At 38.1% G+C, this 26197-nt stretch overlaps 3 protein-coding genes across 3 annotated transcripts; all 3 read right to left on the bottom strand.

The window, feature by feature from the left end:
• Positions 1 to 263: 263 nt before the first annotated feature.
• Positions 264 to 3571, bottom strand: LOC146524050 (signal-regulatory protein beta-2-like). Its single transcript, XM_085184440.1, has 5 exons — positions 3252 to 3571; positions 2807 to 3163; positions 2589 to 2705; positions 2280 to 2329; positions 264 to 2183 (listed from the first exon to the last, which is right to left on the bottom strand). Exons 1-5 carry the CDS (start codon positions 3550 to 3552, stop codon positions 2085 to 2087), a joined length of 924 nt encoding a protein of 307 aa, XP_085040566.1. The 5' UTR covers positions 3553 to 3571; the 3' UTR covers positions 264 to 2084.
• A 12780-nt stretch (positions 3572 to 16351) lies between these two features.
• LOC146524049 (uncharacterized) lies at positions 16352 to 18248 on the bottom strand. Its single transcript, XM_085184452.1, has 2 exons — positions 17560 to 18248; positions 16352 to 16824 (listed from the first exon to the last, which is right to left on the bottom strand). Exons 1-2 carry the CDS (start codon positions 18017 to 18019, stop codon positions 16433 to 16435), a joined length of 852 nt encoding a protein of 283 aa, XP_085040578.1. The 5' UTR covers positions 18020 to 18248; the 3' UTR covers positions 16352 to 16432.
• A 3003-nt stretch (positions 18249 to 21251) lies between these two features.
• Positions 21252 to 24478, bottom strand: LOC146524048 (uncharacterized). Its single transcript, XM_085184333.1, has 4 exons — positions 24117 to 24478; positions 23472 to 24032; positions 23221 to 23264; positions 21252 to 23120 (listed from the first exon to the last, which is right to left on the bottom strand). Exons 1-2 carry the CDS (start codon positions 24430 to 24432, stop codon positions 23629 to 23631), a joined length of 720 nt encoding a protein of 239 aa, XP_085040459.1. The 5' UTR covers positions 24433 to 24478; the 3' UTR covers positions 21252 to 23120; positions 23221 to 23264; positions 23472 to 23628.
• Positions 24479 to 26197: the final 1719 nt, after the last annotated feature.

Here is a 26197-nt window from a genome sequence, read left to right as displayed (position 1 = left end):
GGCTCCACAGCATGTAAAAATATAATATAAGCTCTGGCGGACTTGGTTCTATGGTAGGTCTTAAAGGGTTAAATCAAAAATATATATGTTAAGATTATGTGGATCTTTATATTATGTACTATCAGATTTGAGTTGAGTAATATCAAACTGACATAAATATCAATCATAATTTAGTGTCATTAAAGAGTGAATTTTATGTTTCATGAGACACTTTAAATATACATAAAATTGACAAGAACATGACAATCCACAAGAGGATATGCTTTAGATCAGGGGTGTCGAACTCCAGGCCTCGAGGGCCGGTGTCCTGCAGGTTTTAGATCTCACCCTGGGTCAACACACCTGAATCACGTGATCAGTTCATTAGCAGGCCTCTGGAGAACTTCAGGACATGTTGAGGAGGTAATTTAGCCATTAAATCAGCTGTGATGGATCAAGGAAACATCTAAAACCTGCAGGACACCGGCCCTCGAGGCCTGGAGTTCGACACCTGTGCTTTAGATTAAAACCAAGACTTAGCTAGATGGTGTGACAACTCGTAGGGTGTTACTTACAGGATTCTGCAGAATGATGGTGGCAAATGCTAAAAGTTCTCTTTTCAAATGTATTTCCCCAGTTATTGAACCTAAACTGTACCTTGACACTGATTATGAAGTGATACTAAATTTAAGTTTGACATATCCTTAATAGGGATCGCAGCTTCGATGTAAGATGTAAAACATGACAGCTTATTAAGATAATGTAAAGTTTGTTGTTTCAAAACATAAACAGCAATCAGATTCTGCAGACTGATGATTGCTCTGTCTTTATTTAATATTCTGGCAGACTCTGTACCTATTAACAGATAGCTTTGTTAGCATCTAGTGCATGTTGGTTGCAAGGCAAGCAAGCAGATAGCAGTGTGCAAAATGAAATAGCTTACAACACATTTATAAAATGATAATATAAACAAACACTGAAATGAAGTAACATGTGAATCCCATTCACTCGGACTGGCTGAACATTGGAAACCATCATAATATCACGAGTCCAAGGTTTAGGCTCAATGCTAAGAGAACGAGGCTCCTCAGCTTGTAATTGCATTGAATATTTCTTGTGTGTTGTTGCTTTCTTCACGGAAATAAATTAATGAGACTGAATTTTAGTCTGACTGCATCAGTTGACTGAGGTTTTCTAATAGTGGTTTTCATTGTTTTTTCTCAGTCTGTCTGCATCTGGATGGTACCTCTGTGCCTCTGTAGTCAGTTATGTCTCTGTTTATTCTCTTTTTGCCTTTGTCAAGTCTGTATGTCTCACAGTTAGTTTCCTGTTTTAGTTTGAAAGTCTCTTGTCCTGTGTTACATTTAGTTTTGCTTCCCCTGTCATTAGTCTGACTTCGTTTAGCCGTAATTTGTTTTTCCCAGCTATGCTCCATATTTGTAATTGCCTCATGTGTGTATTTAAGTACTCCGTCTCCCCCTGTTCTTTGTTACGTCATTCAATCAAGGGATGCTGTGTGGCAGGTAGAGAGTGGACCCAAATGCAGAACTTTGCAAACAAACATGAACTCAAAAGGTAGCACTGGCATGCAACATGACAAAACATAAAGCACAGTTAACTGGAGTAGGCTTACTGAAATGCTAACGCTGACTGATAGAGCGTATGCAACATGAAGGACATGACGACGGCATGGTAAATGGCCTGTATTTGTATAACAATAAGCACATAGATGTGTATTTATTCTGAAAGAACTCTTGTGCAAAGTAATTAAACATCCCAACACCAGCCCTTAAAATAAAACTGAAAAAAAAAAACCCTCATAAATAAAACCTGATGCCTGTAGTGTGAACTAAAGTGTCATAGGCACTAAATGTAATCTTCTTCTAACTGTGAAAACCAAGGCAACCATTTTTCATAGATAAAAAACTACAGATGTCACAAGTACAACAAATACTGACAGCACAAACTGCATTAGTGATGAAGCAAATTTATGACAAAGACTGAAACTAACAATACCAAAAAGTCACAAACAGACTCTGTAAAAGGATGTCAGGTTTATTTTCAAGGACATACTCGATATGTTGATACTTCATCAACATCAGCATTTAGGAGTAGACACTAGTCTCAGTGAACTCCCTCTTCCTTCTTCCTCTGGTTTTTCGTTCAGAGAAATTCAGTGCAGCGTAGTTTATATCAGCTTCAGTCTGTGTTATGATAAGAATACACAAACATAGTTTAGATGGTGATGAGGAACTCTTTAGACATATTTGAACCGAACAGCTGTCATTTCTATTACTTACTGATTGGAACAAACTGTCGGTTTGGACTTCTGTTATAGCGCTTTCATATCCTTAAAATATACATTGTAACAATAAATTATAATCGTGAAATGCACTAAATGCGATATTACCCATTTACTCATAGACATAGATACATGCATTAAACAAATTCAGGTACACAAAGTAAAGGCAGTCACTGTGGGGAAGGAGGTGTCGCACAGATTCATTAACAATTGATTAACAAAAATTTACCTTATTGTGTTATAGAAGAACTCATTTAAAGGTTTTGTTTATAAAAGGCATGACTCTTTACCTTCAGGTAACACTTACCTTTACTTTTCTTACATACGCTTCGTCTGCAGATGAGGAAAACGTTTCCAATGACTGAAATGGCCAAACAGCTTATTAATATTGCCATTTGAATAAACACGAGTTGTGTTGTTCGCTCTACAAAAAAGAACAAAAATTACATTCTTAAAAAGTCTTATAACTTATCTTGATATTAACATACTTTAGTATAAATGCTAGCAAATAAAACAAAATCATACCAAGTTCAACTGTAGTTCCGTTTCCCAATAATATCTCCCCACATGTGGCCACAGCACAGTAGTAAGTCCCAGCATCAGAGGAGCTGACGTTCTTAGAAAGCTGATAAAAACATCTTTTCTGAGGGTCAGATCTTTTCTCACATTGATCAGTTCTATTTCCATGAGTGTAGATGATGTTTGGATGAGATTTATTAGATCCAGCTCTGAACCAGAAAACCTTATGATCTCCTGGACACGTCTTGTTCTCAGAATCAGAGAGAACTGAACACTGTAGAGTTGCTGTGTCTCCTGGACGCAGTGGATTTGATTCTATCGGCTGCTGTACAACAATATAGTTTGATGTCCTTTCAGTGTTTCCTGCATAATATAAAATGTATTACAATGACATTCTTCAAAAAATACTCTGAAACATTAAAAATTTTGTAAAAGTTGGTCTGTTTATTACCTTTAACTAACAAATATGTTCCACTCCATTCAAGATTACCCCATGCTGTCGTTCCACAATGATAAATTCCCTCATCCTCTTGGATTGTCTCCAGAATAGTCAGTTTGCTAAAATTATTTGCATTCTTTGCAGAAAATCTTGATTTCAAAAACGGAGAAGCATACACAGGTTCTGTATCTCGATATAGTGTCACAATTAATTTAAGTGTATCCCCAACACTCTGCCTGTACCAGTATACTTTACTGCTGATGTCTTTGGATATATCACACTTTAAGGTTGCTGGTTCGCCAAGCTGAACCATTTTCACTGGAACCAGAGAATCTGAGTTAAAACAAAATGAAGAAAAACAAATTCTTAAAAATATTATTAATATAATTATTGATAAATCCTGACAAATCTATTCAACATAAATTATCAAGTTTAAGATTTATGTACAGAAGAAATTAGAACTTACTTCCATGATGAAGAAGAAGTAATATCATCCATAACACCACCATCTTGACACTGCTCCTTCTCGGGGTTTTTCAGTAAGTTAAGTTGGTGAAAAGAGCATGTTGGGTTGGGCCATAAAATAAATCTGATTGGTTAACACGGAAGAGACTCAAAAGTAAACTTCCTGTCACTCTGGTCTCATTTTGAGCTTTTTAAAAACACATCTTCTCTTTTCATCTTCTGTGCAAGGTTTCACGTTGTTCACTCTTTATGTTTGACTGTCTCTGTTTGATTTTCATTTTAAATCTTAAGTACAGAAACAGTAAATGGCAATTCTGCTCTCGATTGTCTTGGCTGCGATATGAACTGCAAGAAATACCTCAAATACATCAAACTCTGCACTTCAGAGGAAATTTGAAAGCAGAATGTTTCATTGCTAAGAGGTCCTAACATGTTGTTTTTCAGAAGACGTGAACAGCAACATGAAACAATGCTGCATGGTTTTACTTCTTCAGAAAACATTATTTTATTTATTCATATAGGAAACTACCTAGAAGCAGATATTCCACCAAAAGTCACCCACATTAACCACATGTCCAGAATAAGAGCAACATTTTAGTTGTGACTGTCAGTGGACTGAAAGTAGTCAAAGTGCTTTTTTACTGCAAGCCAATCCATGCAATCATACAAGCTCTTTTCCCAACACCTAAACACCATGATGAACATTTGTGGACACATTCACATTGGGAGAAACCAGGGGGGCAGTATCTTCATGAAAAATACTTCAACATGCAAAATAGATTAGCTGGGGAATGAATGACTAAGCTTTTGATTGGTAGAAGAATCACTCTTTTCCTGAGCCGCAGCCATCCCAATCTGAGGATTCAAAAATAAGCAGACTTTATTATTTCATGACAGGGTAGTAAAAAGGAAATGATGCACAAAAATATTAAGCATACGTCCCAGCATATATAAAGGCTGAGCACTGGGGGTCGGTGTGCATCTGTGAGGAGACTCACAAGAGACTGAGATGCTTATAAAGCTGACTCTGACTCTCCTCTCACAACTGTGAGATTACTTATGCTATAGGATCATTTTTATATGCATGTGTATATTATGTGGAAACACAGGCAGCAGAAGCAAGTATAGGAGCAAATTATCCTGCAGTTGATCATCTCAGCACACAGTTTTCTTCACTAATCACCTTGGGCAGTGTAGAAGATTCAGACTTTAGTGTGAATAAAAAACAAATCAATGTCTTCAGTGTCTTGGCACAACATTTTCACATTAGTAGATATGAGAAATCACTTGGTTGACCAGATGTTTTAAGTTGAACCAGTTATTTTATAAAATACACCCACTTGATATGAAACTGTATATTTTAATCTGCTCCAATCGTTTTTCTTTTAAATGTATTAAAAAGTGATTGAGCATCTTTCTCTTTGCCTCTTTGCACTTGGCTACAAACAGCCCCAGTGTGAGCTGGAGGTCACTGCTTGATGAAGGCATAAGAAGCCATGGCAGGTTATCTCAGCTGTATTGAAATCATAAAAATGATTTAAATTGCTTTGAATATGGAATGGTTATTGATGCCACATGGGATGGTTTGTGTTTTGAAGAAACTGCTGATCTACTAGGATTAGGGTAAGGGTTAGCACATCCATGCTAGTGAGAAGCAGTTCTGTGGGAAACAATGCCTTCCTGAGGGGTACAGCAACAGAATACCACGTTAGGTGCCGTTCCTGTCAGGTACGAACAAGAAAGAGTTTCACAGAATCATCAAAATCTGATGATAACAGATTCTAAAACATCGCCCAGTCAGAGTAATCTCAATTTCCACTTCAACATTCAGCTGGCAGTCTTACTTTGCTGTAAATAACACAAGAGTATTGCTCTATTCTTCCTTGTTTCAACAATCCAGCCTGTTGGTAATATGTCGATGTGGGGATATTTCCCTGGCAAACTCTTAGTACCAATTAAATATAGTTTGAAATGCCACAGTCCCTTTATGACGACAGCGTTTCCACTTTCTGATGACTACTTTGATTAGGAAGCACACACAATGTCACAATGTCCCTGCACTCAGTAACGTCAACCTGCAATTAAACCAGATCTCATTCCAATTCAGCACGCTGGGATGTGGTGGAACGGGAGAGATGCATTTAAGCGTTGCAGCTGATTTTCAGCAACTTCATGATGTTATCATGTTAATATGGACCATTAATATGCACCAAGATCACAGAGGAAAGTTTCCAGCACCTTGTTAAAGCGTCCAGTGTTGGGAAGGTCACTTTTAAAACGTAGATTACAGATTACAGAATACAAAATGTATTTTGTAGCGTATTACATTACGTTACTCAATGAGAGTAACGTATTATGAATACTTTGGACTACTTATATTATATATTATCATGCATTTTAAAACTACATGAATGTACTATTGCTGCGTGATTTATTACTATTACTGAAAGTTACTCACCATACCAATACATACTAGATGTTTAAATCTTAATATAAATGAGTAACAGTAGGTGGACATTAGGTAAGGCTGCACTTTTTGCAGCGATCTCGTATAGAAAACTATTCCGCGCGTATATAAAACAGGTCTGCGGCTCTGAACCGTAGTAAAGGGACCTCTGGCTAATACGTCGGGTTCATGTCGGGCTCGTAGCTGAAAACTATAGTTTTTTACTTTGCTGTCAGGGTCAACAGAGACAGAGAGAGGCATCAAAAGGCTGCTCCAAATTAGTAATAGCCCAATAGCTTACTTACAACAACTCTTACTTTATGACTCTTCTTTTTCTCCCTCCCTCGCTCACAGACACATAACAGGTACAGCAGTCAGTTCTTCATGTCATTATGTGGGCCGCAAGTAGAGGTGACATCGTCCGCGAGATTGAGACCCAGGCATTAGAGCAGGGGTGGGCAATTCCAGGCCCCGAGGGACACCGGCCCTCATGGACTGGAATTGCCCACCCCTGCATTAGAGCCTCTTATTGCCTGTTTTGTTCGGGTTTCCAGAGGGCATAGCCTAGCATATAAAACAGGAAAAGACCGCCATGTAATCCATTTACTTCAACAAAGTAACTGTATTCTGAATACCACTTTTTAAAATGGTAACTGTAACGGAATACAGTCCCCAACACTGGTTATGTCATAACGGATTATTGCATTTGACCCACTACTGGTTAGGTGTATGTAATAAAGTATTTGTTGAGTGTATGCAGATATTTTCTTATGTTTTTATATTCTGTCAAATGTTTCTCAAACACAGCCTCATTTTCCACACACTATCAGAATTTTAAATTTGCACAAAAAAGAGCTTTAACCTGTTTTTCCTTCTCTTGTTTGAAGTCACAAAATAGCAGAAACAAATAGATACCATTGACCAAACATATAAAGCATTGGAGGGATTAAAGAAACATTTATTAATTCAAAATTTAAAAAAAAAACAAGGACTACATACAGTTTCAAATTTTGCCCTCAGATATGCCATAAATCTAAGTTACAGGCTTTGAGAGCCCAAATGGTGGAGCAAACAAATTGCCAAGTCTCAAATATAAGGTCAATAACAGAATATGAGGTTCCTTTTAAAATTCAGGAAATGCTCAACATTGTCATGAAGTTCAACATTTAACTGGAGAGTAGACGCTGTCCTCAGCAAACTCTCTCTTCCGCCTTCCTCTTGTTTTTCTTTCAGAGAAATTAATTGAGGCGTAGTTTAGTTCTTCATCAGCTTCACCCTGCTTTATAATTAAAACCATGAGCAAAAACTGTAATAAAGAACTGGTAAAACAATATTTTAACTAACAATATTTCTTATTACTTACAGCTTGGTGCAATTTGTCATTTTGTGCTCCTGATATAGCACTTTCTGTTTCTGTAAATATGACAGTATGTCACAAATGCACTTAATGTGGCATTTATTCCTGAATTTGTCTGACATGTACATATAGAATATATGTTTATTTTCCATTTTCCAAGTGCAATGAGATCATTTTTGCCTTTAAGAAAGACTATAACTTCTATAACACTTACCTTTATATGGTTTCCATAATCTTTGGTAGAAGATGAGGAAAACATTTCCAATGACAGAAATGGACAAGAACACTAATAAGGTCATTTGGATAGAGATTGATTGTGTTGTTTGTTCTGGAAAATAAAAACAAATAAATCTTCTTAAAAAGTCTTGTGCCTCATTTTAGAACAACATGTTATTGTGTATTAATTCCAGTACTTAATTCATAATCATACCAAGTTCCACTGAAGATCCATTTCCAAATATTATCTCTCCAGCGCAGTAGTAAGTCCCAACATCGGAGGAGCTGACATTTTTAGAGAAGTGATAAACACAGTTTTTCTGAGTCTCTGATCTTTTCTCACATTCGTTTTTTCTATTTCCATCAGAGTAGATGATGTTTGGATGAGATTTGTGTGATCCTGCTCTGAACCAAAACACATTATAATCTCCTGGACATGCCTCATTCTGAGACTCAGAGAGGACTGAACACTCAAGCGTCACCGTGTCTCCTGCACGGACCGGTTCTGATTCTGTCGGCTGCTGGACAACAGAGTAGTTTGATATCCTCTGAATGTTTCCTTTATAATACAAAACACAAACATTCTTCAAAGCATGCTCAGAAAATATTTGATAAATTAGGGTGTAAAATTACCTTTTACTAACAGGTATGTCCCACTCCATTCAGCATCAATCCACTCTGTGATTCCACAGTGATAGATCCCCTCATCCTCTTGGATTGTCTTCAGAATGATCAAGTTGCTAAAATTTTTATCATTATTTACATTAAATCTTGAATCTGAAAATTCAGGACCATATTCCGGTGGTGTATTTTTATATAGTGCCAATATCAATTTAAGAGTTTCTCCAACGTTCTGCTTGTACCAGTAGATTGCTTTACTGCTCAGCTCTTTCGGTAAAGCGCATGTTAAGGTTGCCGCTTCACCAAGTTGAACTATGTTCACCGGCACCAGAGAGTCTGAGTTAAAACAAAACACAGAAAAACAAAATTTTGCTTGAAAATATTTAAATTGTTATCATTTCAAAAGTATTATTGTTATTATCTATAACTCTACACATATATATTTTACAATAACAACATATATCAGCGTTATGAACAGAGAAAAGTAGCCCTTACGTCCTTGATGAAGAAATAGCCATGTCATCCATAACCCCACCATCTTGACACTACTCCTTTTTAAGAACCTCATTGCTATTTCTGTGAGTGAAGGAAGTGAGATGAGTGACTGGGTAACACCATCTATGCATATGATAGCTCTGATTGGTTAAAACATAATAGATTCAAAAGTACACTTCCTGTCACATTGATCTCAACTAGAGATGGCACGATACCACTTTTTTATGTCCGATACCGATATCATAAATTTTGATATCTGCCGATACCGATATGAATCCAATATAGTGTGTTTTTAATCAATAAAACTGTTTTTTTTAAATATATTGCTGCATTTTATATAAGTTCATACTCAAGTTTAAATAAACAACAACACTAAAGCTATTCTGTTATATCTGTATGTAAAAAATACACTGCACCCAAAATATTTCATAGATCAGCAACACTGATCAATCTAATAAACTTAAACCTGCTCCATCCTCCCTATTCTGGTATTTTAAAGAGTACTTAGCAGAAATATTAAGCAACCTAACTAATAGGGTTGCAAACTCCCAGCAAAAAAAAAAAATAGGGAACCACCCCCCCACCCCCCACCTCATGATGCTTAATCGACATAATAAACTTTAATTTGATGCAGTGTGGAAAAAAAATGCACAGAAATAAATTATTTTTCAAGAATAATTAAATAGATTCAACATCTTTCTTCAACAGAATTGCAGACTGCACAGATGGTATCTTCCCAAAGGAAAAAGTACTATAGCTTACTAGGGTATATTAGACTTAACAGTTACTATATACAGTAATGGACTTCTATATATTTTACATCAGATTAAAACTTTGGGTGTAAGATTCAGATAATTATTTATTTAAAGCTCGACATTTTAAACGAGAATAAGAAAGAAAAGTATGTCTTTGTGCCCCCTTTTCCCTGTTCATGCCCTATCGGCCCCCCTGGCTAAACTTTGCTAGATCCGCCCCTGCACAGCTATGTCAGCTGCGTAGAAAAAGATCCTGGTGTAGAAATAATATTAAATAAATTCTAACAACAGCTTATCAAGCTTAATAGTGCTGCTGTTGTTCAGCCGCTGGTTTCCTCTTTCTGGCGCAAAGTGAGACAAAAACAAAGAAGAGACACGGACTCGTGACAGAAAAGCCGATCAGCTGATCAGCCTGGGACTTCCAGTGTTAAGCAGTTTCATGATTGAAGTAGCAGCAGGAGAGAGAGAGAGAGAGGCAGTCACTCCATATATCGGTTGTTAAGTTTAACGTGGGAATGCTTTACAAACATTCAGAGATGAACTTACACACTTGCTTTACTTCTCTCTGGGAAAACTTCCTCGGAGATGAAATGCTGGTTTGGTAGCGAGGCTACAAATACACACAGCCGCTCTATCACATGACCACACTGCTCCGACGTGCTACAGTTATGAGCCGAGTTACGCCGTGTTGCAAGTTTTGTGAGGTGCTTTTTTGATATTTAATGGATCGGATTACATTTTTTACTTCTCTCCGATATCCGATCCAGTAATTTACATCAGTATCAGACCGATACGTAATATCGGATCGGTCCATCTCAACCAGAGGTTTTTCTTTTTCATCTTCTATTGCAGTTGTTGAGATTGTTCAGTTGTCATATTTACATTCAAGTTTGTGATTGTAATTCATCTTCTCAAACAATAAGCATGGATACATGGATAATAATTATTGGTACATACAACAAGATGTACCTCAGATATGTAACACTTCGTAAGAGTTGAAGAGCAGACTGAACTAACAGTCAGTTTGCTGAGGTGGCGGACAAACAGACTCAAGGACAGCTTTTACAGGGCAATAGCCCAAATCAATGCTAACAGACACCAAAATACTCCTCAATTTCACTCCTCATCCAAGTGAAATCTCCAGCAGAAGAGCATGAGAGTGGTGTGGAGTGCCGTGACACCCCTTTCCCACCTATTACTTTTACTCACGACCAGATGCAAAGACAAATGAGAAGACTCAACTCAGGCAAGTCTGCTGGCCAGACAGGATGAGTCCCCGTGTCCTCAAGGCCTGTGCAGCCCAGCCTTATGGATTCTTTAAGAAACTGTTCATGTTGAGTCTGCAGAGGGTCCCATTGCGGTGGACGACATCATGCCTCGTTCCTGTACCAAAGATGCCACGTCCCAGTGGCTCCAGGGTTTCGAGCCTGTGGCACCGACTTTCCACGTCATGAAGACCCTGGAAAGAGTCATCCTTGACCAGCTTCCAACCTATTGTCAGGCCACATCAGCATCTCCTTCAGTTCTCTTACCAGCTTACCAGAGCTGAGGACGCCATCGTCTGCCTGCTCAGTCGTGTCTATGCCCATCTGGACCAGCCAGCGAGCACAGTGAGGGTCATGTTTTCAATAACATCAGGCCGACCCTACTGGGTGATAAGCCCACAGCAATGCAGGTGGATGCCTCTCTGGTGTCCTGGGTTGTTGATTACCTCACAGGAAGACCACAACATTGTGTGTCTGACAAGGTTAGCAGCAACACAGGCGCACCACAAGTCCTCTCCCCTTTCCTCTTCAACCTCTACACCACAGACTTCAGCCACTGCACAGAGACCCGCCATCCTCAGAAGATTTCTGATGACTCTGTGGTGGTTGTATGCATCAGTGAGGCGATGAGATGGAGTACCTGGCTGCGGTTTAGGCCTTTGTAAATAGTACAAGCAAAATCATCTGCAACTCAACGTGACAAAGGAGGAGGACCAAACCTGTGACGCCTGTTTCAATCCAGGGAGTCGATGTGGACACTGTGGTGGACTACAAATACCTCGGAGTACACATGGCAATGCCCAATATTTTTTATGAGTCTGTTGTGGCTAGTGTCGTCCTCTATGCTGCATCCTGGGGTAGGAGTCAATAAACTGATCTACAAGGCCAGTAATGTTGTGAGTAAGGAGCTGGACTCCCCTAAGGTGGTGTAGGAGAGGCGGATGTAGTCCAAAAAAATGCTGGACAACACCTCCCACCCACTCCATTATGTGCTGGCAGGTCACAGGAACACGTTCAGTGAGAGGCTGAGATTAACCAAGTGCACCACTAATCTCCCTGTACAACTCCTCCTCTAATGCACAGTTCACAGTGCAATAGTTACACATTTTTGCACTTTTGCTCTGTAGTAAAATTAACAAAGTTTTACAGTTGTCAACCATATTTCCCCTCTATAATATACTGGATATTTATGATTGAGCTATTTGTATATATTAGAGTTATTTCTTATATTTCTTAACTTTGTAATATATTGTGTTATTTAATTTAATCCAGTCTGTTGCAGCTATTGTCTTGGAGCAACTGTAACCACATAATTTCCTTTTAGTGATTCTGATTCTGATGATGATTGTGAATAAACATGCTCCCTGTGGGGACACTGACGAGAGATTCGGCTGGTAGTCAAGCTGCCTCTGGCTCTGTTTTCACTCCTCTTATATCAATTATGATATTGTTAAATTGTTATAGACATTTCCAGATGTCTGTATAAACAGAGGCAGTGAAATAGAGCAGGTAAGTTTCCCCTCACTAATCAGCTTTGCTAACATGTAGATGAGTGCAGTGTAAATAAACGTTTAATAACTTTTCTAGGACATTTCTAGTATATTAACAATGAAAGCCTTAATAAAGGGAGGGGCACATTTTGAAACTGGACAAAGATAACCAGAGTAAACACAAAATTTGTAATCATGATTTTATTTATTAAAGAAAAAAATCTGTCCAAACCTACCAGGCCCAAAGTAACTGCCCTCTAAACCTATTAAATGGTATGTTTAGGTCTAAACTAAAATCAAACATTTGCAATAACTGGAAATTACTTTTACGTTTTGTGTCATGGTACTCCAGTCCTCCTTGTTATGAAACGGCTGTGTGCAGGCAGAAAAAGGACCCAAAGTGCAGACTCAGTAGACAGACGTGAACTCAAAACAGCTTTAATGCTGACCTCAAAAAAGTAACAAAACTGAGACTCCAAAAACAAACTCCGGCAAACAGCCAGAACACACAGCATCATAAACAGTAGACACAGACAAACTGAAACACAGGGCTTAAATACATAGAGGGAGCAATCAGGGAATGGGTAACAGGAGGGAAACACAGCTGGGGCAAATCAGGCCTAACGAGACAAAGGAAGCAAAACCAGACGCATTTACATGAGACAGACTTTCAAAGTAAAACAGGAAACATAACACAGAGACGCGAACTTGACAAGGGGATACAGCTGACAGGGGAGACAGAGCAACTAGAGAACACAGAGACATAAACCATAAGACAGAACTCTAACAAAGAAACCAAAGACTAGAAATGATAAATAATATAATAAACTCAAAAACCCTGGGTCAATGACCCAGGCATCCTACCAGTGTTGATTAACTCACATGTTGACAGTCATGTGATCAGCCTGTCTGTTATTTAAACATCTTAAGTAATGCAATAATTACTTTTCCTAGTAATTAATTAATTTACAATAAGTGTTTTGAAGAAGTAACTAGTAACTATAACTGATTACTTTTTTAAAGTAACTTGCCCAATCATTATCTTAAATGTCCAAATAACCATGGAGAATTAGCACCTCCAAGTTTGAGGCCGTGGTTCCTAGCTGGTCTGTCGTGGTGATCAGGAGTGTGAGAGATGTCAACTTGTTCAAACTACCTTCCTGCCATCACCAGTGATCATGAAAGAGTACGTGAAAGTACATGAAACTATATAAATAATGCATGTAGTCATCTCAATCTTAGCATTTTGGCCTCTGCCATGCTAGTCTTCTCGAGCTAAAAGCAACCATATTTGGAACATGGAGCAGGAAATTACAAGCCAAAGCTTGCAAGCTTACTTAGTAAGGATTTCATGAGTTCATAGCACACAATGCTTGTGTTAGTGTTGGGATTGTTATGCAAAAAAAGTGAATGTATTACACATTACTACTTTTATTACTACTTTTCTTAAAAGTAATATAGTATGTTACTTACTTAGTCACTGAAGAAAGCAATTCATTACATCGAAATAGTCTCAATTTTTGCATCACAACCTTTGATCTGTATACAAATTTTCCTTTGATTTTTCGTTCTCCCTGCTGGATTAAATGCACAAATGACTAATGATTAATGGTGAGTGTTAGGATGCCTGGGTCGTTGACCCAGGGTTTTTGAGTTTATTATATTATTTATAATTTCTAGTCTTTGGTTTCTTTGTTAGAGTTCTGTCTTTTGGTTTATGTCTCTGTGTAATCCTTAGTTGCTGTCTCCCCTCTCGGCTATATCCCCGTGTCCAGTCAGTTGCTGTGTCCCAATTCAGGGTCTGCACGCTTGAAGTACGCATTTTAAGTGCAATTACGTCACCGCCACGCGACGACGGCTGTCCCAATTCGAAGTGTACTTCAAATGCATACTCCAAATGCGCCGTCGATTTCCCCAAATATCAAGCGTGGTCCGGTGCACGCTTCGTGGTCCCATATATCCCACAATTCATAGCGCGGCGGTGGGTGTGGATAATTTTGCCGCAAAATACGGCAGAAGGGAGCAGCCAAGAGTGAACTGTCAAAAGTAAGTACTGGATATGACGTCACTTAATTATGTGCGAATGTTTAATAACGAAGAACATTAAAACATTGCTGTTGGCCACATGTTGGCAAAGTTGTGTGACATTAGTGATGTTTGTACTTACAGCGTTAACTTGGTTTTAAAGCCTATATATATATATATATATATATATATATATATATATATATATATATATATATATCATAATAATCTGACAATAATATAATATTGTCCATATTATATTTACATTACCACAGTGAGATGATTTTAGTCTCATGAACAACATTAGCTAATTGTTATTTACTAACTAATCTTAAATGACTGTTCAGTTCAGAAATGAAGCCCAACAATCATGTTTTACAGTCCCGTGGTCTCAGCCTCAGATACTCAACTAATCAAAGTGATGTCATGACAAAACAAATTTCTCCTTCATTTATGTCAAACAAAGCTGTATGTAACGTTTCTCACGATTAGTATCATGGTTGCTAGGCAACCTGAACAGCGCGACGAAGCATATACCGTCCCATTTCACAAGCCTCTCACTTCCGCACTTCTCGTACTTATAGTACGCGCCGTATGTAGTACGCATAGTGCGCGTACTTCAAGCGTGCAGACCCTGAAATGGGACACAGCTAGTGTCTGTGTCTGCCCTGGTCCCACATCTCTGTTCCCTCTGCAGTGGCTGTCTGTGAGTCTGTGTCTGTAAGTTCAGTCTGTGTTATGTTTCCTGTTTTACTTTGAAAGTCTGTCTCATGTAAATGCGTCTGGTTTTGCTTCCTTTGTCTCGTTAGGCCTGATTTGCCCCAGCTGTGTTTCCCTCCTGTTACTCATTCCCTGATTGCTCCCTCTGTGTATTTAAGCCTTGTGTTTCTCTGTGTCTGTGTCGTGATCTACCCTCATCTTGCTGTGTGGTCTGTCTGTCCGTGTAAGTTTATTTTGGATACATAGTTTTGTTACTTTTTTGAGTTTAGCAATTAAAGCTGTTTTGAGTTACTTTCTGTCTCCGGAGTCTGCACTTTGGGTCCACCATTCCTGCCTGCACACAGCGCAATCTGACAGTGAGTTATCACTCACTATTAATCGTATACCTTTTATAACTAGATGTTATTAAATAAACAAAAAGTATCAGGAGAATTAATTTTGATTTATTGCAGAAAGGATGACAAGTTCACACAGTTCAATCAGGGATGACAAAAAATGCAACAAAACTGTGTTACGGGCTTTGACAGACCAAATAAAATAAGTAAAAAACAGACCTTTAAGTTAAAAAGAGTAAAATCAAAGAGTTTCAAACACAGGTTCTGTAACAGGATGTCAGGCTTACTTGAAATTTCAGTTCTATCATTTAACTTGAGAGTAGACGCTCTCCTCAGCGGGCTCTCGCTTCTTTCTTCCTCGCGTTTTTCTTTCAGAGAAATTTAGTGCAGCATAGTTTAGTTCTTCATCAGCTTCGGTCTGCATTGTAATTAAAACACACAAAACAAATGTTTCTTAATCTGGTTTAGATGGTTATACTAACTTTTCAGACATTTTAACTAAACAATATTGTTATTACTTACCGGTTGGCGTAAGGCGTCATTTTGTGCTTCAGTTATTGCACTTTCTGCTATAAACATGAGATCATAGTAACAAATACATATTACTAAAATGCACTTAATATGCAGTTTCCTTCTGAATTTGTTATAACCATAAAATTCACTGATAGAAATAAAGTTTTCCAATAATTAACATAGGAAAAATAACCACCATGGAGTGTTAATAATATTTGCAGTGTATACAATGACAGTCTCTCCCATGGATTTATTTTACATAAATGATTAGTCTTTAAATTATTTAAGTGTAATGGGATAATTTTAGATACCTGTAGCTCTTACCTCTAATTGGTGTACATATTCTTCGTTTGCAAACAACGAAAATATTCCCAGAGACAGAAATGACCAAACAGACTATTAAGGCTATTTGAAGAAACTCAATTTTTTTGGCTTGCTCTATAAAAACAAACAAAATAATATGTTCTCAGAATGTCTCATCACTCGTATTTTAACATATTTGAAGTATAAAAACCAGCACTGAACACAAAATCATACCAAGTTCGAGTGTCGTCCCATTTCCAAATAATATCTCCCCACATGTGGCCACAGCGCAGTAGTAAGTCCCTCCATCAGAGGAGCTGACGTTCTTAGAGAAGCGATAAACACATGCCCTCTGAGTATCAGATCTTTTCTCACATTCATTATGTGTATTTACGTTAGCGTAAATGACTGGATGAGATTCATGAGATCTGTCTCTGAACCAAAGAACTCTGAGACCTCCTGGACACGTCTTGTTGACAGTGTGAGAGACTGAACACTGGAAAGTCACTGTGTCTCCTGGATGGAGTGGATTTGATCCTGTCAGCTGTTGAACAACTACTGATGCTTTCTGATTGTTTCCTGGGGAATAAAAATGCAAAGACATTACTGTCACGGCTGGCGGGGTGAGCCGTGTGGTGTGGAGGAAACGGAGGACCCAAAATGCAGACAGCCGATATGATGATATGAGTGAGGGTTTAATTTACAGTGTACAAATAACAGAACTGAGGGCAGGACAGAACATAAACCTAAACTGGGTGAGCTAAATAACAAACCGGATCATACAAATGGGGTGGGAGGCAGAGAGACACAGACGAGGAATGGACACCATGAAACACAGACGAGCCGACAACGAACACAGACCGACACCCACTATAAATACACACACCAGGTAATCAGGAAATGGCACACAGGAGGGGACACAGCTGGAACTAATGGGCATAACGAGACACAGACCTACAAAGTAAAACAGGAAACACACAGACTGTTTTACACAACCAACTGGGGACACGATCAGAACGCAGAGGAGAGACACAGGTAGGGATGATAGAACACACAACTCAAACCCTACGAACAAATACAAGATCAGAATAAACTAGAAAAGTGATAATAATGAACTGAAAGCGCTGGGTCACCGACCCAGGACCATGACAATTACGCTGTCATAGTAGCTCAAAAATATTGTAAATGAGTGTTACGTTCCCCTAAAACGGTTCAGGGGTTGAGGGGAATGTAACAAAATGTGTCCAGGTCAAAAAAAGGAGACAGAAAGGCAAAATAGTTTTATTAAAGCTTATATTAAGGATGTACTCTTACCTTTTACAAACAAATATGTGCCACTCCAGTTAGTCCTAATCCACTCTGTGAGCCCACAGTGATAGATTCCCTCGTCCTCTTGGACGGTCTTCAAAATGGTCACATTGCTGAAATTGTTATCATTATGTTCCTCAAATCTTGATTTAGAAAATGCAGGACCATATTCCGCTGGTGTAGATTTAAAAGATGTCATAATTAACTTTAGGGTATCCCCGTGATTCTGCTTGTACCAGTGGACTTCTCCACTCTGGAGCCCTTTGGGTAAAGCACATGTTAAGGTCACTGGTTCACCAAGTTGAACTGTTTTCACTGAAACCAGAGAATCTGAAAGAAGAAAAAAATATAAAAATGGAAAAAGCTTTTTCTTGCAACAATAAATGCACGCAAATGTTTCCATATAACAAAAAAGCCCCTTACATCCTTGCTGAAGAACAAACAATGTCATCCATAAGACGATCATCTTGACACTGCCCCTCGTTCAGGACTTCACTGGTGTTTTAGTGAGTGAAAGAGGGGGCATGATTGTATTAGGTCAGACACTAAAATGTATCTGATTGGTTAACACTGAAAAGACTGAAAAATACACTTCCTGTCACATTGGTCTCATCCTGGGCTTTGTAAAGCATATCACCTCACTTTCAACTGTTCAGATGTACAGAAATGCATCACATTTTACATTTCAGATTATATGTTGCCTCACAAAAGGGGACAAAGAACAAGCAGAGTCCTTTTTCCAATTAATGTGGCAAAGTTCGTGGCAAAAGATTCAGCAGTCGCATTAAATATCACCCAGGTTTACCCCATGGTGGAGCTAGAGGTAAAGACAGGATAATGGCAACTGCAACATTTTAGCTGTGATTATCCTTCCTCAATTAAATTAGAAAGACTTCTTCTTCTTCACATCAGCTGGATCCAGAAAACCTAAAAGCCAATGGCACTGTTGTATCATGTGTCATGATAGTAGCCATGAAATCAAGTCATTATTTGTCAAGACAGTTTTTCTTAATAGGGCACTGACCAAACCCTCTTTCAAATGTGCACCATATAAACTTCCTCTGAACTGAAATACAGGGATAGAGGTCAGAGGTCATAGAGAGAAATGGGAAACAGAAAAAAAACACAAACAGAAAGGATTTCTGAATCTTTTAATCTTTAGTTTTTAAATGTATTTAAATGCCCATAATTTATTTTTAACTTGCAAACCGCTTTGAGATCTCAAATTAAAGTTAAAGTTAAAAAATTAAATTAAATTCATACATCTATTTTCTACTGTTTATAAATCGTGTCAGGAATCTATCTTATATACAGTGTTCCCAAAACACCTCACCGAAAAGGTGTCAAAGGTGCATCAGTGTCAGATACCTGCATCTCCAGCTGTTTCCTTTGATTCTGAACTTTTCAAAAAATTGATCAAAGTGTGTTTGAGGTTTGACAAAGTTGCTATCAGCAAAGGCTTACCAGCAAACCTCCCACAGAGCCTTTCCTCCTTGTTATCTATGCAAAGCGTAAACAACAAAAGCACAGAAGTTAAGCTGGCTCATAACTCAAGCATAAAATAAGAAAATGTATATTTCATTTCACTGGATATGCTCCCTTTCTTTTAAATCCCAACTTTTGTAATAAAGTTATACTTCTCACCAGTAGTTTTTGTTCCTATGACCTGCGTGATGCAACATCGCCTCCACTTTCCCATGCTGCCGAGCTCATTGCTGAAATCACTGGTCTAGTCCAATCATCTTTCTCCCAGCTTTGAGTTTTCACAGCTGGGATCGCCAAATACCTGGGTTGACTGATTACTGTACTCTCTATGATAAATGCTTCAATTTCACATGATTTATTGATAAATTAATGTATCTATTTTTGCTGATTACACTCTGATGACTCATCACAGCAGAAGGAAATTCCAGCGGTAATAACCTTTAGTACAGGACCCACTGATTCTAGATGTTAGTGGTGGTGTAGTTAAAGATGGAGGTTCGGATGGAACTTTGAGTGAGACGGGTGAGGTGGGTTTCACAAATGAGAGTCTTAAAGGGAGAATGATCACTAGTGGTGTGCGGATCGATACTGAAATATCGATTCTTCCGATACCAGTAATTTATGTTCTAGAATCGATTCTCATATTAAAATATCGATATTTTAGTACTTTGGGGTAAATTTGTAGTTTTTCATTAACAGGAACACAGTGGAAAGAAACTATATCATTCAGATCGTCTAAATTGGAAGGAACTACTTCCTCTTCCGCCTTTCACAGTCATATGTGAAATGCGGCTGTATAAATGTGTCGCAGACCCTGGCGTGCGCACTCACAACAATGGCTGAACATAAACGGAGGCATGTGTGGACGTATTTTACCTCCACAAACAGCCAAGACACGGTTTGCGATACATGTGGCAAGACAGTGAGGTGTTGTGGCAACACCACTAACTTTGTCAAACACCTCACAGTAAATTATATCACAGAATATGACGAGGTTATGTTGAGGCAAACTGAAGAGGAGGAGAGGGACAGGTGCTGCTAGGGCAACACAGACGTCTCTCGCGGAGTCCTTTAGTGCTGCAGGCAGGCAACATGCTCAAATAGCGCAACTTTAGGTTTTTTATTTCTATATGATAATTCTGCATTATGAAGCGATACGAACAAGTAGTCTGATGTCCTGTTAAGTTTTTGTACAGAGTTTCGTATCGGATCAGTATTGTCGATACCACCCTGAATTTTACTTGGTATCGGATCGGAAAGGAAATCAGTGGTATCACACATCACTAATGACCACAGTTTAAAGGATGCAAAGTGGCTGATTGGCTCAAAGAAGGCCAACAAGGAGATGATTGGACTAGTGTAATGATGTCACTATTGATTTTGACACTGTGGGAAAGTAGAGATGTAAAGATGAGACTACCAACTGAATACTGAGGAAACGGGCAGATGAGTGATTACAGATTGTCCTTATTAAACTAAGAACAAACGTAATCAATAGACTAACAAATGTTCTAATTCCATTATCTGAATAACCAGCATTAGATGAACGTATATCTAGTTCTGCTGAAGGTTTCTTCTGTTTCCCTTCCTACTGTCACCAAGTGCTTGCTCAAAAAGGGAAGATTGATTTTTGGGGTTATCTCTCTATTATTGTGGGGTCTTCATGTTACAAAACAAAGTGCCTCAGGTTGAATGTTTTTGTAATTTGGTGCTAAATAAATACAAATGAATTGAATTGATTGATCAGCTATGTCTTAAACACACTCTCAGACTTGGAAGTACTAGAGCCCAGTTAACAACAAACCTTCCCAGCAGGAATCAGTGGGCACTTGTTGAAGCCAGAAAGCCCACATAAAATATAAATTAAAAAGAAAAATATTCCCATGATCTCTGAACTGGAACCTCTGACAATTTGACTATGGCTAAAAATTATATCCTTAAAAGTTATGGATATAATTATAAACAGAACAATTAACAAAAGGCACCACTTGTGTAGCTCAAGACCTACCAGCAACAAACATGTTCATAGTGCCGTTTAGAAAGTCTATGTGATTAACAAGATATTTAGTACATCTGTACATGTAAGATATGAGAGTGTGGTAGTCGAGATTTTATCGTTTTTATACTAATTCCATATTTTATGTTTATTTAGACAGTTTTTATTTGTTAAGTATTTTGCGTGACTTCGAAAGTAAAGACTATTTTTGCTTTATAAAGCATTTAAAAAAGAAACTGAAATGACACAGACAAGGCACAAAGACACATAAAACATACAGATATTCATCCCCAAACATAAACTGGACCCAAACGCAGACAATGGAGATGAATGTGATCTTTAACAAAAACGAGCCTTTATTCTTGACTGCACAAAAAGCTACAAAACAAAAGGTGGCGGAGGAACTGAGAAAAAACAAACCAAAATCTGAACCGGGAAAAGCTAAATTAAAGAACATGAGGAACTTAGAAAACCTATGACATGGAAACCTTGAGGAGGAAATGCAGGATGAAACACGGGGATGACAAACAGGAGAAAACGCAGACAATCTGACAGAGGCAAGCGCACACTATATATTACACACAGGGAAGTGAGGAAATGGCAGAGAGGCAGGGAACACAGCTCACAATAATGAGACGAGATGAGACCAGGTGGAAGCAAAACAGAATACAATGATGCACAGGACTCGAAGTAAAACAGGAAAGGGGAACATAGAACCAAGAACACTAGACACAACACAAGTAACACAAGGGAGGCACAGAGAGACCTAAACACTGCAAATAATAACAAATAACTAATAAACCAACAAAATCAATGACATAAACATAAACTGGGAGTCACTAGACTCCGGACCCTCAAAGCAAGTCATATTCATCATAATACATGTCATTATTATTGTTATTATTATTATTGCTGTTGTTGTTGTGATTATTAGCAGAGATGATGCATTGCAAGGCAGCTGTGCATGATGTAACACTAACATGCAAACTAAAATGGGACTAGGTAACCTAGCATAAAAACAAAGAAAGCTATAATTCACATTGAAATTTCCATTCAACTATTTAAGGTAGAAACAAACTACATTATCTAATCTAAAAAAAAGCAGCAAATATAAAGTCAAGCTCACCTAACAGGAAAGGCAAACAGACAACACAATGCTACTGCAGTAACAAACAACATGGCTGCAAGGCTCAGTTCAGCTAAACTCACCAACACAGTTTCTTGACTCTTACATTCCTGAATTTATACTGTCAGTCTGCACAAGTGTTCTCACACTACAATTATCTCCAACAAAAACAATTTGTTTTTACAAAAAAAGCTTCTAATTCAGCAGCACTCAACTTCATTTCTCTTACAAAAGTCAGAAAGCTGCTTATGGAGTGAGCGGGACTCAAGTTTCCTCTCCAGCAGGAGTGTGAATTCACTGATTAAGTAAATCATATAGTACTTTGAGGATTTTGTTTGTTTTTGTTTTTTCTCTTTTGCAAAATTTAAAGTTGATGTGTTGATTTTGTTGTGGCGAATCCACTAAGCCAAAAAAATGGATCGGACATCAGTTGTAGAATCGATAGTCTTTATATAAGGCTTCAAAAAGGGGAATGTACAACAAATAAACTGCTCGACATCAGAGCAACATATAATGGCTTCCCGAAACTTTCTTTGCTAGCTAAAACCCAGAGTAACTTCCGTCTACCACAAAGGATTCTGGGAAATGTAGTTTTCTAATGAAAATACCTGTTAAATGCTCCCCTTTAGCAGAAATTTAAATCTATAATTAACAGCTCTCACTAAACATGTGACTAACACTTAAATCACTTACAAAATAACCAAAATGCTGTTATCAAACAATAAACTGCAATAAAGTTACAACAGATTTTTCTTTTCTTTGATATTTTTTCCGTATTTTATTTTATTTTCTGTGTTTTTGTTTTTTCATAAAAACACACAAAACTCAACTTTGGTGTTGAAATCAGGATTTAACTTGAGAGTAGACGCTGTCCTCAGCAAAGTCTCTCTTCCTTGTGCTTTTCAATTTTCTTTCACTGAAGTTCAGTGCAACATAGCTTACATGGCCATCAGTTTCAGCCTGTGTAATAAAGATATGCAATAATAACAACCAGTTGAAATAATAATAATGAGCTTTTCAGTCATATTTTAATTGAATAACAAGCATTTTCATTACTTACTGGTTGGTGTGAGGTGTCAACTTGGTCTTCCGATATTGCATTTTCTATTCGTAAAGATGAATTCAATTATTATGACAAATACAAAATAGTAAAATGCATTTGATGTGGCAACTATTTCAAAATGTATTGCCTAACATATGAATATATAACACAAAACATTTTATATGTATTCATATTCATATTTAAACAATGGAAATGCTGCTTGAATAGCAGGACAATCTTAGCTTTAGAAATCATCATACAACACTTACCTTTATTTTGTATTCTTTGATTGCAGATGAGGAAAACATTTCCAGTGACAGAAATGACCAAACACACTGTTATTACGGCCAGTTGAATAAATGCCGACTGTGTTTTTTGCACTACAAAACAAACAAGCAGAAAGATATATCACATTTTCCAAAAAAGTCACTCATATGCTGCCAACATACCTTGACTATAACTTAGTATCATACCAGCCTTCAGATCGGTTCCATTTCCAAATAATATCTCCCCACATGTGGCCACAGCACAATAGTAAGTCCCTTCATCAGAGGAGCTGATGTTCTTAGAGAAGCGATAAACACAGCTTTTCTGAAGGTCAGATGGTTTTTCACATTCATTACTTCTCTTTCTGCCAGCGTAGATGATGCCGGGATGAGATTTGTCTGAACCAGCTCTGAACCAGAACACATCAGGATCCCCTGCATATGTGTTGTTGTCAAAGTCAGAGAAAACTGAACACTGGAGAGCTGTTGTGTCTGCTGGATCGACTGGATCTGATACAGCTGGCCACTGAACGACAGTATAGTTTGATGCCCTCTGAGTGTTTCCTGTTTAATAAAAAATATAAAGACAATCGTCAAAACATACTCTGACACACTAATACATTTTTTGAAAGTATGCCAGTTTATTACCTTTTACTAACAAATATGTCCCACTCCATTCAGGATTAAGCCATTCAATGATCCCACAGTGATAGATTCCTTCGTCCTCTTGGACTGTTTTCAAAATGGTCAGATTGCTAAATGTTTTAGTATTACATGCGTCATATCTTGATCTAAATATTTCTTGACCATACTGAGGTGGTGTAGTTCCATACAGTGTTGAAATCAGTTTGAGCTCATCCCCGATACTCTGCTTGTACCAGTGGACTTCCAGAGTGCTGAGCTCTTTGTTGCTGGGTAAAGCACATGTTAACGTTGCTGGTTCACCAAGCTGAACGATTTTCATTGGAACCAGAGAATCTGAATTAAGAGAATACAGAAAAAAATGATGTGAAAATGTTCAAATGCAAAATAATTCATTTTATTTTCAACACATTTTTTCTATTTGACATAATTTATCTTCATAGAATAGTTGTGGAGAAAATTAAAGAGCACTTACATCCTTGATGAAGAAAGAGCAAAGTAATCCACAGCACCATCATCATGACACTGCTCGTTGTTGAGAACATCTTTCAGTGAGTGAAGGAGGCAAGATGATCGTGTTAGGTAAGGCTGTACAATGATTCTGATTGGTTAACACATATAGATTCAAAAGTACCCTTCATGTCACACTGGTCCCCTCCTGGGCTCTGTAAAACATTTCACCTCTCTTTGATATTCTGTTGTAATTATCCATTTGGTTACTTTTTACTTCTCTCTTGGTGGTTATTAGTTATTCTATTCCTTCCTTTTCTTTTCATCTGAAGGACATAAACAGTGGAATAGTCACCACTTCTGTTTGTGGTATGAAGTGCAAGAAATAACACAAAAACATTACATATTGAATTTCTCATGAAATTTGACATCTTGACTTGGAGAAAAGCTGGCGCACAGGATGAAGCGAAGCCTTTTGCCCAACTAATGTGCAACTTTAGTTATTTATATGTTTTTTGCATTTTTCATAACAAACCAATCAGCACTTGCATTAAACGTCACCCATGTTAACCCCATGGTGGAGCTAGAGGTAAAGACAGAATAATGTTACCCCCAAGACCTTAGCTGGTATACACTGTTTAACTTTCTCAATCAAAATGGCATGTCTTCTTTAGATCAGCTGGCTGTATGAAGAAATCAAAACCTCTATACAAAGATATGGTATAGACCTAAGTTATGAAATCAAATCATTATGTTCTAAGACAGTTTTCCTTTATTCGTCTGAGCAAACTCTGCACAGCATGGACTGATTTCATGTCCCCTTGATCAACAATTGTACACTGCTCAAAAACTTCAGAGAGGCACTACAACATATCAGACCTCAATGGGAAAAAAGTCCTGAGGCGTCTCCAACCAGATCAGGATCAGAGCATCACTGAGCTCCTGAGCAGTCTGAGGTGCAACCTGCTGGTGTCAGATGGACTGAAACATAATGTCCCAGAGTTGTTCTAATGAATATAGATGACTTGAGCATTGGGCCCATTCAATTCCTTTATCCTCCAGGACTTGCCTGCATACTCTTGCAGCATGAGGTCATGTGCTCTCATACACCAGGAGGAACCCACAACCCACTGCACCAGAATAGAGTCTGTCAGTGGATCCAAGGACATCTAAAGGCAGTAAAGGGTACTGTTGCCTATCACTTTGAGGTCTGTGAATTTTTCCATGGATTTCCTTCCTCAGACCACCAGTGACCCACCAAGAAAATGGTCATGCTAAATGATATTACAGGAATATTTTCCATGGCTTCTACAGACCCTTTCCATCTCTTACATGTGCTCAGGGTGAACCTGCTCTCACATGTAAGAAGCACAGGTCACCAGTGGTGGATCCTGTTCGTCCTAGCACAAGGACCTTCTATAACCCTGCCCAGCTCTCCTAGATTAACTGCCTGTCTCCTAGAATCAATTTAATTCAATTCAGTTCAATTCAGTTTTATTTATATAGCGCCAAATCACAACAGTTGCCTCAAGGCACTTTATGTTGTAAGGTAAAGACCCTACAATAATACATACAGAGAAAAACCCAACAATCATATGACCCCCTATGAGCAAGCACTTTGGTGACAGTGGGAAGGA

Source organism: Neolamprologus multifasciatus, chromosome 2 (genome assembly GCF_963576455.1).
Source record: "Neolamprologus multifasciatus chromosome 2, fNeoMul1.2, whole genome shotgun sequence".
Taxonomy (NCBI): Eukaryota; Metazoa; Chordata; class Actinopteri; order Cichliformes; family Cichlidae; genus Neolamprologus; species Neolamprologus multifasciatus.
Note: the sequence above shows the minus strand (reverse complement) of the source record. Positions and strands in the feature narration are given on the sequence as shown.